At 35.0% G+C, this 16,852-nt stretch overlaps 2 protein-coding genes across 11 annotated transcripts in view; one reads left to right on the top strand and one right to left on the bottom strand.

Moving 5' to 3' along the window:
• The window catches only part of mtif3 (mitochondrial translational initiation factor 3), an 81,170-nt gene extending 78,211 nt beyond the window's left edge, over positions 1-2,959 (bottom strand). For all 8 annotated transcript variants that reach the window (XM_073949842.1, XM_073949843.1, XM_073949841.1 and 5 more), the window contains exon 1: positions 2,892-2,959. The gene's annotated coding sequence lies outside the window, so the exon portion shown is untranslated. The remainder of the gene's footprint in view (positions 1-2,891) is intronic.
• A 2,069-nt stretch (positions 2,960-5,028) lies between these two features.
• On the top strand, positions 5,029-16,852 carry abhd10a (abhydrolase domain containing 10, depalmitoylase a). 3 transcript variants are annotated; one of them, XM_005165639.6, is made up of 5 exons: positions 5,029-5,142; positions 7,978-8,161; positions 9,754-9,865; positions 11,779-11,916; positions 13,485-16,852. In XM_005165639.6, exons 1-5 carry the CDS (start codon positions 5,058-5,060, stop codon positions 13,824-13,826), a joined length of 861 nt encoding a protein of 286 aa, XP_005165696.1. In that variant the 5' UTR covers positions 5,029-5,057; the 3' UTR covers positions 13,827-16,852. The 3 variants fall into 3 exon arrangements, with proteins under 3 accessions (XP_005165696.1, NP_001313453.1, NP_001313452.1); NM_001326523.1 differs by lacking the exon at positions 5,029-5,142 and adding an exon at positions 5,207-5,456 and having other exon boundaries at positions 13,485-14,176; NM_001326524.1 differs by lacking the exon at positions 13,485-16,852 and having other exon boundaries at positions 5,032-5,142; positions 11,779-12,450.

Genomic DNA, 16,852 nt, shown 5'->3' with positions numbered 1-16,852 from the left:
GTTTAATTAAAGATATGTGTGTGAAGTAAGCATCTCTGAAGCTCTGATATTGCCTCAGTGAGTGAGGAAATGCAGCTCATCCTCCACAACTCCAGCAGAGCAGTGTGGACACAGTCTGAGCTCTGGGTTCCTCCAGCTACACTTGTAGCTGGGCCCGTCTCCACACTCAGACTGGGTCCACTCAGACGGTACCGGCACATCAGCTTTCTCTGACCGGGGCTGGTGGTTTAATCTGGTGGAAGCATGCTAACTTTTTTATTTGTTGTACTTTAGTTTGCCAATTGAGTTTATATTTCTAATCTTCTCTATTTCTTTAGTCTTTATATGTTGGGACTGCGTTTGTGAATTTAGTTGGAGTTTTTCCCACCAGGCGCTCTCTCTCTCTCTTTCTCTAGATTATGCCCTCTCTTTCAGGCCTAAACTAGAGATATCCCCATGAAGAAAAATACTATAGTGATTTATGGTAAATACTATAGTGTTTTTAAACCATACTAGTGTATTCCAATGTCTATATTATAGTATTTACAACTCTTAAATCCTGTAGAGACCTACAGTGAACTGCTATACTAAATACTGTAGTATACTTTAGATTTTACTAGTAAACTGTAGTGTATTGTAGTAGGCTTTAATATACCATACAGTTTAAGAAAACTACAGTATTTGGTCATCTGTTTAAGTTCCTACAGTTGTTTTACAATAACATACTGTGTTACAATACAATTACCTTTACTATAGTGTGGCTCAAAAACACTACAATATTTGCTAAATGTTACCACAGTACAACTTACATAAAAATACTATAGTAATTTATAGTAAATACTACAGTGTTTCTTAACCATACTAGAGTAAAATGTAATATACTGTATGCATTATAGTATTTACAACTCTTTGTTGATGAATGCTACAGCATATGGTAGTGACCTACAGTGAACTGATAAACTGTAATACTGTAGTATACTTTAGATTTTACCACAGTAAACTCTGGTGGTTTTAAGTGTGCTATAATATGTTTTAGAAAACTACAGTATTTTGGTAATCTTTTTAAGTTCCTATAGTTGTTTTACAAAAGGAGTTGTACAATTACATTCATTACAGCACTTTAGGTGTGGTCCACAATACTATAGTAATTACAGTAAGTTACTACAGTACATTTTCATGTGGGTATTTTTTTCTGACTGTATCTTTGATATCTTTTAAACCTGTGCATTGATTCAAACTTCAACAATACTGTAATAATTTATAGTATATACTACAGTGTTTCTTAACCACTATAAAGTGTATTATACTGTGTATATTATAGTATTTATACCTCTTTGCTAATAAATGCTAATAGAATACTGTAGTGAACTGTTAAACTGTAATAAATACTGTAGTATACTTTAGTTTTTAATACAGTAAACTGTGTTGTATTGTAGTTCAATATACCCTACAGTTTTAGAAAACTGGCTGACCTGTTCATGCTCCTATAGTTGTTGTTTTACTTTACTTTTTACTTTTACTTTACTTTCTACTCCTGTAGTTGTTGTTTTGTTTATATATATATGTATGTTTATATATATATATATAAATGCTAGAATAAAAGCAGTTTTAAATTTATAAACACCATTTTAAGGTCAATATTATTAGCCACTTTAGGCTATATTTTTCCGATATTCTACAGAACAAACCATCATTATACAATAACTTGTCTAATTACCCTAACCTGCCTAGTTAACCTAATTAACCTAGTTAAGCTTTTAAATGTCACTTTAAGCTGTATAAAGTGTTGAAAAAATATTAATCATAATAGTTTTAATAACTCATTTCTAATAACTGATTTAATTTCTCTTTGCCATGATGACAGTAAATAATATTTGACTAGATGTTTTTCAAGACACTTCTATACAGCTTAAAGTGACATTTGAAGCCTTAACTAGGTTAATTAGGGTAACTAGGCAGGTTAAGGTTAAGCAAGTTATTGTATAAAAATGGTTTGTTCTGTTGGAAAAAAATAATAAATGTCCCTAAAATGGTGTTTAAAAAAAATTAAAACTGCTTTTATTGTAGTCGAAACAAAACAAATAAGACTTTCTCCAGAATAAAACATATTATCAGACATTCTGTGAAAAAAAATCCTTGCTCTGTTAAACATCATTAGGGAAATATTTGAAAAAGAGGGGAAAAGAAATCAAAGGGGGCGAATAATTCTGAATTCAACTGTATATTATCTATGAAAAATAATAAAGTTGTCAGAATGATTAGCATATAATCTTACCTTAACAAAATTACACCCTTTACCACATTAACGTTTCTGCCGTCTAACTTAGAGGTGAACTATAAAATTGTTAAATGACATATACGGATGACATGTGGCTGGTTTTAGCTGGTTGACCAGCCTAGTTTTAGAGGGGTTTTGGCCATTTCCAGGCTGGTTCCAGCCAGCAAGCCTGCGCTTAGCTGGACAAACAGAAAAAATGATCATCTAAAACCAGCTTAAACTGCCTGGCTTAGGCTGAACATAGCTGGTTTGGGCTGGTCTCCCAGCCTGGCTAGGCGGGTCAAACTGGTTTTAGCTGGTCATCTCCCAGCCTGCCCAGCTAAACCAGGCTGGAATTTGTTGGAATCAGGCTGGAAATGTCCAAAACCCTTCTAAAACCAGGCTAGTCGAGCAGCTAAAACCAGCCAACCAGCATTAACATTAGCAGCTTCCGTTTATGCATATACGGAAATTAACCGTTTATTTAGTTACTTGAAAACAACTGTAACTTAGTTCCTAACCGTTGACTATAACCAAGGCAAATTTTGATCCTCAGTAATACATCAACATACCATATTGGATCGACTCACGTTGGCTAAAGCTTAAATCCGCAAACACTTATTTTCTAACAGGGAAATGAAGGTGAAATCGTTACCTGATTTAGAGCGTTAATAAGCTGGCTGTAATTCTCTTTGCCAGTCCAACATCTCCCAGGACATCAGTGAGCCAGATAAAGTTTGAGAAGCGTTTTTCTTGTGCAGTGGAGTTGCAGCGCCATCTTATGGTAAATATTTGAACTGCATTTTGAGTGGCATTAAAAAAGTAAATTAAATTTAGGCAGCGTTGTTTTTCTAAGTTGAATTAAAAAGATAATAATTTATTATAAAATAATTTAATATAATATTAAATTCGTTGTACATTATGTATCATCCTTTATATACATACATACATACATATATATTCCACATACACACACACACACACACACACACACACACACACACATATATATATATATATATATATATATATATATATATATATATATATATATATATATATATATATATATATATATATATATATATATATATAAACCACATTATTGTTTGAATAAACTTAAATGAAAACTACAACCAGCATAAAATAAGCTAGCGCTCTATAACCAGGCCTGGACAGTTCTGTTTATGTATTTATATTTTGAGTTATAAAGCCAGAGTTAAGCCCTTTTTTGCCTGGTAAGAAAAAAAAAGTAATGCCTTAGAAAACCAAAATTATCAGATAAAAATTAATTATGAACTCTATGACTTACTTAATCAAAATTATGACTTAATAAACCAAAATTATACAGTTATCTCATAATTTCAGCATTTTAAGGCATGTTTTTAAAAAATCCTTTTAGAAATTGATTTAATATATAGTCTAACCCCTACAATGTTTATATAGAAGATTATCCACTTTTGTTTTCACTGGTGATTCTATAAAACAAATCTCTTATATATTATTCTTTCCTTTGCTTTGTTGTTTCTCAAATAATCATATTAAAATTAGCTTGATTTAATTATATCAAATGTAAACTAATTGTAAAAATTGATATAAATAACATTATTGTCCTTTGCTTTTTTAATTTTTAAAAATAAAATAATAATATTAAAATAAGCCTGATGTAATTATAATAAATGCAAATTAATCAAAAATTATAATAAAGACATTATTGTCCTTTGCCTTGTTGTTTCTCAAACTAATAATATTAAAATGAGCTTGATATAATTTTAATAAATGTAAATTAATGTAAAAAATTATATAAATTACATTATTGTCCTTTGCTTTGACATAATTATAATAAATGTAAATGAATTAAAAAAATTATATAAATGTCATTATTGTCCTTTGCTTTATTGATTCTCTAAATTATAATATTAAAATGAGCTTGATAATGTAAATTAATAAAAAAAAAAACATATATATATATATATATATATATATATATATATATATATATATATATATATATATATATATATATATATATATATATATATATATATATATATGGCATTGTTGCTTTATTGACTCAAAAATAATAATAATAAAATAAGCTTGATATAATTATAATACATTTAAATTAATTAAAAATTATACAAATGACAATATTGTCCTTTGCTTTGTAGTTTCTCAAACTAATAATATTAAAATAAGCTAATACATGTAAATGAGTGAAAAAAATATATAAATTACATTGTTGTCTTTTGTTTTATTGACTCTCTAAATAATAATATTAAAATGAGCTTGATATAATTATAATAAATGTAAATTAATTTAAAAAATAATATAAATGACATTATTGTCCTTCGCTTTATTAATTCTCAAACTAATAGTATTAAAATGAGCTTGATATCATTTTAATAAATGTAAATTAATGTAAAAAGTTATATAAATTACATTATTGTCCTTTGCTTTATTGATTCTTAAAATAATAATATTAAAATGAGCTTGACATAATTATAATAAATGTAAATTAATTGTAAGAAATTATATAAATGACATTATTGTCCTTTGATTTAATAATTATCTAAATAATAATACTAAAATGAGCTTTATATAATTATGATAAGTGTTCATAGATTAGTTACAAATGATTTAAATGACAAATGAGCTTTATATAATTATAATAAGTGTTCATAAAGTAGTTACAAATGATTTAAATGACATTATTGTAAACGTACATACTCCACAGCAGCAGGTGGCGGTGATCTGCGGAATCTGGATAGACTGGAGGCTTGTGTGTCAACGTTAGCGTCTCCGCAGACAGCGGGACAGTATGGCATCAGTGGTGTTCAGACATTGCTCAAATGTTCTTAAAATAAGCCTCCGGAAATCCACAGCTCTCCCGCACATTTTAACGGGTAAGCAGAGTCTTTACACAACGCGATTATGCAAGGGATGCAGGGGGCGTCATTCTGGAGGAGTGGCTAATCAAACACCATGGAGGTTTCACTAGCATTGTAACATAAAGCTCATGCGTTGATGTAATTTGTCGTTTTTTAGTTAGAAATTTAAGCTTAAACTCTGAATAGAGAGAAAATAGTAACAAAAAGAGGAAAATACAATAACCTGCAGTAATATTAGGAATAACCTGCAATGGATATGGCTGACACACCAGAGGAGAAATCGTTTGTTTTGGATCTCTTATCTAAACGACATCAGCTACAACTGTCAGGTTAAATTGTTTTTATTAACAACATTAATGATGATAATAATAGTATAGCAGTGGTTTTGTAAATTGACCTGAAGGTGGTTTTATATTAAATGAAAGCACGTTTTATGCAGCGGCTGCCTTTACAGCTGCAACCCATCACTGGGAAACATCCATACACTCTAATTCGCACACATACATTATGGTTAATTTTAGCATACCCAATTCACCTACAGCACATGTCGTTGGAGTTGGGGAAACTGGGGCACGCAGAGGAAACCCACACCAACACAGAAATGCCAACTGACCCAGTCGAGGCTCGAACCAGCGACCTTCTTGCTGTGAGGTGATTGTGCTATCCACTGCGCCACCATGCAGCCCCACCCACAAGAAAGTTGGCTATAGAAATGAGTAGTTCAATAGTTCACACTTAGCTGATGATTTGTAAAAGCTTGTTTGGCATGCTTTCCCTGGAGAGAGCCCCGAGCTTAAGGACTCCTCGAGCCCAGGGCTTCCTCCCGTTTGGCAGAGCGAGAGGGGAGCCTGAGCTCGGTGGATCTCAGAAATCCCCTGCTGCGGTAGCTAAGGGAACAGGAGGGGTTAGATAAATGCTTGGTTGTTATGTATGTTGAATGTCTTTGGATCGTGGGAGGAACCCGGGGAAAACCCACGCGGACACGGGGAGAACATACAAACTCCTCACAGAAACACCCACCGGTCCTGTGGGGCCAGGGCCGGCAGTGCTCTTGCTGTGGGGCTCGCAGTGCTAACCACTGGGCCGCCGTGTCGCCCGATCAGAGGTAAAGGAGGAGAAAAGGGGAGGAAGGGGGGTTTCTTCCAAACGAAGATAAAGTGAACTGAAAACTTTGGTTATTTATAGTAGCTTAGGGCTCGTATGATTGGAAGATATTGATAGCAAATGCGAGACCGGCCGTGATAAATCATAAGCACGTGGTCCTCTCGAAATTAGTTTATGAATAAACTTCACTTGATTAATGTTTAGTGATCAGTTTAAACTTTAAGGATTTAAAATAAAATAAAAAACAGTTGTTCTCTGTATGTGTTGGCATTTTGTTTTGTTTTTTTCAATCAGAAAAATCTGAAAAATTTTTATTTATTAATTTTTATTATATTATTTAACATTTGTTTGCATGTGCTACACTCATGTAGTCCTAAATTTGAGAAGTTTGGAGTATCAGCTCATGTTAAGTCAATTTCGGGCCCTGACATTAAAAAAAAAAAAAGATAGGAAAGTAGGTTGGCCATAAAAAAAAAGAGCAGTTAATTAATAACGTTTAGTGATCGGTTCAAACTTTAAGGTATTTAGAATAAAACGTTACGGTTTTAAAATAAAAACAGTAGTTCTCTGTATGTGTTGGCCTGTTTTCATTCAGCAAATCAGATAATTTTATATTTATGTATTTTTTTTTATATTATTGAACACTTGTATGCATTTGCTACACTTGAAGTAGCAGTTCATGTTTGGTCAATTTTGAGCCCTGACATTAAAAAAAATAATAGAAAAGTAAGTTGGCCATAGAAATGAATAGTTAATTAATACCGTTTAGTGATCGTTTCAAACTTTATGGTTTTAAAATGAAAACAGTTTTCTGTATGTGTTGGCCTTTTGTTTTTTTTTTCATTCAGAATAATCTGAAAATGTTATATTTATACGTGTCGGCTTTTATATCACCTATTGACCTCCAAATATAAACATTCATTCATTCATTTTCTTGTCGGCTTAGTCCCTTTATTAATCCTGGGTCGCCACAGCGGAATGAACCGCCAACTTATCCAGCAAGTTTTTACACAGCGGATGCCCTTCCAGCAGCAACCCATCTCTAGGAAACGTCCATACACACATTCACACACGCACTCATACACTACGGACAATTTTGCCTACCCAATTCACCTGTGCCCCATGTCTTTGGACTGTGGGGGAAACCAGTGCACCCGGAGAAAACCCACGCGAACGCAGGGAGAACATGCAAACTCCACACAGAAACGCCAACTGAGCCTAAATATAAACAATTATCAGTATTGGATGACATTTCCATATTGGTGCATTTTTAATTCTGAATGTACTGTGTGGGTAAATAATATCAGTAACATTTTACCTTGCAGGTTCTGCCTAAATGTCCACTACTTAATCTAACAAGCACCTATCATTCATTCATTTTACTTCGGCTTTGTCCTTTTATTCATGAGGGGTCACCACAGCGGTATGAAACGGCAAATTATCCAGCATATGTTTTTTACCTTCCAGCTGCAACCCAGCATTGGGAAACACCCATACACTCACATGCACACACATACACTATGGCCAATTTAGCATACCCAATTCACCCATAGCGCATGTGTTTGGACTGTGGGGGAAACCTGAGCACTAGGTGGAAACTAAGGGGAGAACATGCAAACTCCACATAGAAAAGACAACTGACCCAGCCCGGACTCGAACCAGCGATCTCTTGCTGTGAGCCACCGTGCCACCCATCACAGACTATAAAAAGACTTTCATTAAACCATTTTTCCCTGTGTGTTTCAGGTGTTCGGCACAAGACCACAATTCAGTATGCAACACGAGCCGATCTGCCAAAGCTGGCCTACAGAAAGCTGAAAGGGAAGAGTCCTGGTGTGGTTTTCTTGCCCGGTTTCGCCTCACACATGGGTGGACAGAAAGCAGAAGCATTAGAGGAGTTCTGCAAGTCTTTAGGGCACTCGTGCCTGAGGTAATCACTAGAGGCGCTAAAAGCCTTGTAGTTCTTTTAACTTTGTGCACAAAGTCTTTTTCCAGTACTTTCAGTCTCTCTGTTCCTATATGGTGAAATGATCTGCCAACCTCCAGCTGAACTGCTGAGACCACCACATCTTTTACAAAGCAAATCCAAGAAGAAGCGCCACTTCCACAAGCATTTAATGGGATTGTTCACCCAAAAATTACAATTTTCCTCATCATTTGTTTTTCCTCATGTGGTTTCTTTCTTCTGTTAAACACAAAAGAAGATTTTTGGAAACATGCTGCTTGCTGGCATCCATTGACTTCCATCGTTTGGAAAAAAGTTTATGTGATAGTCAGTAGCTATGATTTCATCCAAAGATGCAAATTAGATTTGAATACTAGCATATCTGTTTTTATTAAATTAATTGTAAGATGTTTCCGGCCTTACCCGCATTCATCTTGTCTCAGGCATTAGGTTCCATGGGTCTCTAGCAATGACTGTAAAAAATATGGACGACGCGACAGCCCCTTTTCCCATTGAATGCCTTGAGGGCAAAACGCCTACTTGACAGGCACAAACTGTCGCAAAAGACTGCTGAAATTGGAGCCTTGACATGCGCAGAAGCACTGTCTGATGGAGCCAGAGGAGGAGCCGCGAAAATGAGCGGAGTCGAGCTTCCAACCAAACGCTTTATGTAAAATCAACCACGCCCCCCGAACTTCTCAGCATGCGTTTGCTGTCATATCAACACAAATGGATGTAATAACGTTAACAAATATGAGGGTTTTATATATTCAATCGCGCCAGCTCTGGGCCATAGCGCATAACCTACTTGCGGCGTCGCGGGCTGATTCCGGCTCGCATGCGGCAGCGCCGGCTCGCTCGGCCGCCGCATCTGGCTCGATTGACTCGGGCTGGAATCGGGCAGTGAGTCCAGGAATCCGGAGTAGGTCCAGCAGAGGTAGTCAGTCTGAGCTCTGAGGCATAAGTCTCCGGCAGGCGAGAATCTAGCCGGAACTGGCCCTAGTGTATTTTGCTATCTGGGTGGCTAGGCGTTTATCAGCAAACTAATAAAGCCTGAAAAAAGCCCTGAACTTAGCGAATTAACAGTGTTCCACCAGGATCATGTATGTCAGAAACTATAGTTTACTGCTGAACTCATTTTGTCATGGTATAATAACACAGAAATCGAATAATAACACTTCAGTCTCCTGCCGAAGCTCAGACGCGCTGCTTTGAGAAACTGTCAATCACAGCTGTCAATCACGATGACACGCCCAGCATTAAATTACTGCTAAAAACAAACTGTTTACAAAAATGAAGATCTGCACCTATTTCAGCACAATAACCAGTGCCTTAATCGACCAGAACCTTCTTTCGGGACATTTTATTGCAAGTGTAATACATTTTTTTATTTGGGCTCAAGTCTCCTTCATTAACACGAAGGAGCTTTATGACTTGTACTGCAGCCAGCTCCCAGGGGGCGATCTGACGGCCGAGACCTTCACTCAAACGCAGGCTTGCGGCACACTTGCTCTCTAGATTGTCCCTCCTTGACATTATTGTAACTCTTCACATTTCGGCGATTTCACTTTCTTTAGGTTTGACTATTCTGGCTGTGGATCATCTGAGGGCGAATTGACGAACTACACTATTGGAGCCTGGAAGAAGGATGTGCTCTATGTGCTGGATGAGCTAGTAGAAGGCCCACAGGTTAGTGGATTACTGGAATAACAGCACTGGAGAGTCTTGAATTTTACTCCAATTTGCGTATTTACATTTTAGTGACAAATAATGAATTCAATTTATTCACAAGCATATGCTTAATTACTTGAAATAAAAACAAAAAAACGAAAATAGATGCCTTACCGAAGGGATGCGCTTCTGCATATTTCCTATTGATCATACTTAAAGGGTTAGTTCACCCAAAAACGGCAATTTTGTTATTAATTACTCACTCTCAATTTGTTTAAATGCCCTAAAATCTTTATTCATCTCTGAGCACAAATTAAGATATTTTAGATGAAATCCTGGAGCTCTCCATCTTCCATAGACAGTAAGGGTCTCATGATGTTAAGTGCCCAGAAAGCTAAAAACATAGTCAAATAAAAAGCAGCAAATAGGAACATTATGATAAAACAATGTGCCCGGTGCATGTTAAAGGCACACCAGATATGATTTTCTCCTTAAAATACCCAAAGACTACTAGAATAGTGGGAAACACTTTAGTTTAGTTCACAATTCATGCTATTAACTACTAGCTTATTACCTGCCTATTATTCATATATATATATATATATATATATATATATATATATATATATATATATATATATATATATATATATATATATATATATATATATATATATATATATATATATATATATATATATTTATATATATATCATTAGTAATTATTCATTCATTCATTTTCTATTCGGCTTAGTCCCTTTATTAATCTGGGGACACCAAAGCAGAATAAACCGCCAACTTATCCAGCATTTTTGTTTTTTACGCAGCGTATACCTTTCCAGCTGCAACCCATCACTGGGAAACACCCATACACACTCATTCACACACATACATACACTATGGACAATTTAGCTTACTCGATTCACCTGTACCACATGTCTTTGGACTGTAGGAGCAACCGGAGCACCCAGAAAAAACCCACGCAAACGCAGGGAGAACATGCAAACTCCACACAGAAACGGCAACTGACCTAGCCAAGGCTTGAACCAGCGACCTTCTTGCTGTGATGCGACAGCACTACCTACTGCACCACTGCGTCGCCATTAGTAGTTATAAAGTATAATTTTATTCTGCATCCCTGATCCTAGCAATAACCTAAACCCAACTTCCACCTTACTAACTATTAATAAACAGCTAATTAGTAGTTTATTAAGCTATTAGTGTTAGGTAAATGTTACATAAGCAATGTTTTTGCATTGATTTTAAAAACTGCTGCACATCTATTGATTTTTTTTTTCATGTGATGCCCTAAAACGTGTGTAAAAATGCTGAAACAGCAGATATTGGTTACACTCAGCTATTAGTGATTAGGGGAATGTCTAAAAGGGGATAGAAGGTTACATGTTTGCTTTTATTTCAGGCCAGCTGTCTATAACACAGGTGTGATATGGTTGGTATCCCATGTTCACATGCCTCTGTGCTCTATAAAAAGGGTTGTGACAAGTGTTTGGTGGAGGACGTGTGTGTGTGTGTGTGTGTGTGTGTGTGTGTGTGTGTGTGTGTGTGTGTGTGTGTGTGTGTGTGTGTGTGTGTGTGTGTGTATGTGTTTTTGTGACATATCAGGACACATATCTGTATAATGACATAAGTATGACACAGGTATTACAAAAAGCAGGTGAAATATGAGGACAGTGGTGACGTCCTCATTTCTCGAAAAGCTTATCAATCCTACAGGATGAGTTTAATCAGAGAGTAAAGCTGCACATAGTCTCCTGTGATGGTTGGGTTTAGGGTGGGGTGAGGGCAATATAATATACCGTTTGGACCGTCTAAAATTATTGGAAACCTATGTAATGTCCCACTTTACACAAAAACAAACGTGTGTGTGTGCGTATGTTTATTTATTGATGGACTTCTCTTCGCTGCTCCAGATTCTGGTGGGCTCCAGCATGGGTGGGTGGTTGATGCTGCTGGCTGCTCTTGCACGTCCTGAGAAAACAGCTGCTTTAGTGGGCATCTCAACAGCTGCGGATCACTTCGTCACAGCCTTCAACGCACTACCTATAGAGGTACGAAAGCCTTCAAAGTCAGATCAAATGATTAAAGCAAGTCCGTTTGTTGGGGTTTTAATACAAACTGTGTATATTGTAAGTATAACAAATTACTCTTACTGTCGCTCATACTTTTACACTTGTGGAATTTACATGAGAACTAGAAAACAATGTTTGAGGCTCATGACATATATACTGGTGTCTTATTATTCGATTATCCTTATGTATACCTAAATTATCTTTATAGGACACCTTTATATTTTTAATGAGATGCTAATGGTCTAATCCGATTCAATGATTTATACTAAGCTTAGCTAAAAGTGCTCCCACCAGACCTGGAGATTAAGATTGGATCGGGATGGAGTAAGAAATGGTAAACCTTGACTGTTTAACTCTAGGGGAGTTGTAAAATGAGTCTATATTAATATACTATGTGTATTCTGTAAACTTGAAATGCCTAATTAACTCACAAATGTGACGTTTTTTTCTCATGATTTTGCTTGTAACCCACAACTGCGACTTCATTAATCACAATTAAAACTTTTAATCTCAGAATTGAGTTTTTATTTTGCAATTCTGAATATAACTCAATAACTCAGGTTTTCAAGTCTACATCTCACAATTCTGTGGGAAAAAAGACAGAAAAAACACGACATGAAAAATCAGCAATAACAAAAATAGCAATGTTTTGAAAACTGGATTATTTAAAATTTTATGTGTATTATTATGTGTAAATTAAAATGCCTAAATAGCTCACAATTGCCACTTTTTAATTTCATAATTCTGCCTGTAACCTGCAATTGCGACTTTTTTTTTATCTCAGAATTTCACAATTCTCAGAACTCACAATTAAGACTTTTTATCTCAGAATTGAGTTTATATTTTTGCCTTTTTATTCTGACTTTTTTTATCTCATAAATATCCATGTTACCCACAATTGTGTTTTTATTTCCAAATTGTGACTTAATGACTCAAAATTGCAACTTTTTTTAGCTCACAATTATCCCTGTGACTTCAGAACTCACAATTAAGACTTATCTCAGAATTGAGTTTATATTTTGCATTTCTGACTTTAAAACTCGCATTTTCAAGTCTATATCTCACAATTCTGAGAAAAAAAGGCAGAATTATGAGATTAAAAAGTCAATTCAATATTCAAGTTCAATATTATGTGTATTATTATATGGATCCTGAATGCTTGAAATGCCTAATTAACTCACAATTAAGACTTTTTAATCTCGTAATTCTGCCTGTAACCTGCAATTGCAACTTTTTATCACAGAATTTTAACTTTATAACTCAGACTTGCAATGCTTTTTTAGCTCATAATTATCCCTGTAACCTGCAATTGTGACTTTTTACCTCAAAATTTTGACTTCATATCTCACAATTAAGAGTTTTCATCTCAGAATTAAGTTTATATTTCGCAACTCTGACTTCATAACTCACATTTTCAAGTCTACATCTCAAAATTCTAAGGAAAAAACCCAGAATTACGAGATTTAAAAATAATAGCAATAAATAAAAATAGCAGCTTCTTTATACTGGATTTGAACACTGAATTATTTCCAATATATTCTTCTTAGACAAAGAAGGAGATAGAGGAACAGGGCTTCTGGAAGTTCCCCACTAAGCACAATGAAGAAGGTTTCTACACCCTGAGCCTGGACTTTCTGAAGGAGGCGGAAAACCATTGCATCCTCCACAGCCCTATCCCCGTCTCCTGTCCTGTACGGCTGGTTCACGGCCTCAAAGACTCAGATGTGCCCTGGCATGTGTCCATGCAGGTGGCAGAACGGGTACTCAGCAATGATGTGGATGTCGTTCTGCGCAAACATGGCCAGCATCGCATGTCTGAGAAAGAAGACATCAAGCTCATGGTGTACACTATTGATGACCTTATCGATAAATTGACTACACTGGGCTGAGAGCGGTATAACAGACACACCGTGATTAAGAGAGAACAGCATATACAGGTATCGGGTTTCTGGGAAATATGGTTTGGAGGTAGGTGGTGAAGTGAAAGAAGCCAAATCAGTTGACAGGGAAATCAACCAAAAGTGAAACCTTTTTTATTTCATCCTAGAGCCATATTATTATTTGTTGTTTTGTTATGGAACACTAGTTCAGTGACCAGATGCTGACATTTTCCAGAAGTTTATTTGACTTGTCAACTATTCCTTACATAGTCTTTTCAAGCCATATGAAAACTTTGTATACTGTAAAAAGTGATTAGTTGACTAATTTAAAAAAGTGAGCAAACTGTTGCTTTTAAAGTGATTAGTTGACTTAAGTGAGTAAACTGCTTGCTTTTAATTTAAAAGCTACAGGTTTACTCACTTAAGTCAACTAATCACTTTAAAAGCAAAGGGTTTACTCACTTTAGTAAAGTTGACTAATTGCTTTAAAAGCAGCAGGTTTTACTTTACTAAAGTGAGTACTTTACTTTTAGTTGACTTTACCCAAGTGAGTAAACCTGTTGCTTTTAAAGTGATTAGTTTACTTAACTTAAAACGTGAGCTAGCCTGTTGCTTTTAAAGCGATTAGTTGACTTTACTTAAGTGAGTAAACCTGTTGCTTTTAAAGTGATTAGTTGACTTTACTTAAGTGAGTAAACCTGTTGCTTTAAAAGTGATTAGTTGACTTAACTTAAGTGAGTAAACCTGTTGCTTTTAAAGCGATTAGTTGACTTTACTTAAGTGAGTAAACCTGTTGCTTTTAAAGCGATTAGTTGACTTTACTTAAGTGAGAAAACCTGTTGCTTTTAAAGCGATTAGTTGACTTTACTTAAGTGAGTAAACCTGTTGCTTTTAAAGCGATTAGTTGACTTTACTTAAGTGAGTAAACCTGTTGCTTTAAAAGTGATTAGTTGACTTTACTTAAGTGAGTAAACCTGTTGCTTTAAAAGTGATTAGTTGACTTTACTTAAGTGAGTAAACCTGTTGCTTTAAAAGTGATTAGTTGACTTTACTTAAGTGAGTAAACCTGTTGCTTTTAAAGCGATTGGTTGACTTGACTTAAAATAAGTGAGTAAACCTGTTGCTTTTAAAGCGATTAGTTGACTTAAGTGAGTAAACCTGTTGCTTTTAAAGCGATTTGTTGACTTTACCTAAGTAAGTAAACCTGTTGCTTTTAAAGCGATTTGTTGACTTTACCTAAGTGAGTAAACCTGTTGCTTTTAAAGCGATTAGTTGACTTAAGGGAGTAAACCTGTTGCTTTTAAAGCGATTAGTTGACTTTACTTAAGTGAGTAAACCTGTTGCTTTTAAAGCAATTAGTTGACTTAACTTAAAACATGAGTTAGCCTGTTGCTTTTAAAGCGATTAGATTACTTAACCTAAAACGTGAGTTAGCCTGTTGCTTTTAAAGCGATTAGATTACTTAACCTAAAACGTGAGTTAGCCTGTTGTTTTTAAAGTGATTAGTTGACTTAACTTAAAACGTGAGTTAGCCTGTTGTTTTTAAAGTGATTAGTTGACTAGTTGTTTTCAAGGCAGCAGGTTTCCTCGCTATTTTTAACTAAAGTAACTTATCGCTTTTTACACTGTATAAGGGACAGGCCAAAATTGTAATCGCTGTTCCCTAAAATCCTTCTCTGTCACCAAGCAGCCAACACTTCATAACCTGATGCAATGTGCCAAGTCAGAACATGCACAAGCACTGAGGAGCTTTGACGGGCCAAGAACTGACGATTATAAATACACTTCAGGAGCACTTTACTATAAGGTCTCAATTGCTAATGCTAATTAATGCATTAGTTAATTAAAAAAAATACAACAGATACAACTTTCAGTCTTACAAATCTATCAGTAAAAGTGCAGATTAAAGGGCCAGTTCACCCTAAAATGAAACTTTACAGTTAATTTACTGACATAGATGATCGATTCTGTTTCATAAGTGTATAGCCAAAGGGATTGATTTCTACTTGCTTGTATATGTTTATTTTTCATTTTAAAAACCGGGCAACTATAGACTTAATAAGAATCACCACAGATTCATCTAAAAACCTTCTTTAATGTTCCAGTGAGCCAAATACTATCCGTCTAACTTAATTGCGGTAGATGTATTGGTCATGTTAACTAATGCTAGCAAACGGGACCTTATTGTGAAGTGTTGCTCTAAAATTTCAAAATAAAAGTTATAAACCTTTGTTATGCATCCAAACTATGCATGTCTTGCATTGATTCTTAGCACTGGCTCCTATTATGCAATGATCATTCTTAATATTCAATTACATGTAGGGCCTTATTTTGTCCCCAAAGTTTTGTACTTAGTCTTATTTTCCATTGATTGAGGGTTTGACTGTGTTAAACAGTAGTTTTTTAGTGTCTCTATATTATTTAATCCCTTCCAGGAGAAACTTACCTCTGATTTTATTTATCACTGATTTCTAGTCTTTTTAACGATGGTAGGAGTTTAAAAAGTATGTATATTCCCTAATATGTGGATTACTCTTCACATTTGAGCTCTCCATGTTGGGCAGATTTTATATTTATTATTTCGTTAATTGTCCCCTGGTGTGTTTTCTTTTTGTTTTAGCACCTGGTTTCTCCTCTTGACACATAGATAAATACTATATATATATTTTTTGATCTCTGTTTGAGTGTTTTTATACCACCAACTGTGCTTTTATATTTGTTTGTTGTCAGTATCCACCCACTGACGGTGATTTATGTCGTGACAAAAGTTGTCTTCCGCATAATTTGTAAGTTATTCCCACAGGGTGATTACAGCATGCATTGTTACACTTTTATTCTCTTGTCAGCGGTATGTATGTTTATATATTATTTATATCATTTATCATGCACATGTTGCTGTGCACCACATTTATGTTAGTTCATAATAGACATTTAAATATGTAAAAAATATATAAACGTATGGTCTGTTTGTCAGATATGTATAAATCTATGTAATAAAGAACTTTTTGTTTATTAAAGTGGACAGTAGGAAAAGG

Source organism: Danio rerio, chromosome 5 (assembly GCF_049306965.1).
Source record: "Danio rerio strain Tuebingen ecotype United States chromosome 5, GRCz12tu, whole genome shotgun sequence".
NCBI lineage: Eukaryota > Metazoa > Chordata > Actinopteri > Cypriniformes > Danionidae > Danio > Danio rerio.
The sequence above is the reverse complement of the archived record's forward strand: the minus strand, read 5'-3'. Positions and strand labels throughout refer to the sequence as shown.

Excerpts from the sequence above, each read along its gene's own strand:
- abhd10a (XM_005165639.6), top strand. The coding sequence starts at position 5,058 with ATGGCATCAGTGGTGTTCAGACATTGCTCAAATGTTCTTAAAATAAGC. Across the intron at positions 9,866-11,778 it reads AGCTAGTAGAAGGCCCACAG|ATTCTGGTGGGCTCCAGCAT; the intron begins GTTAGTGGATTA and ends TCGCTGCTCCAG. Across the intron at positions 11,917-13,484 it reads TCAACGCACTACCTATAGAG|ACAAAGAAGGAGATAGAGGA; the intron begins GTACGAAAGCCT and ends TATTCTTCTTAG.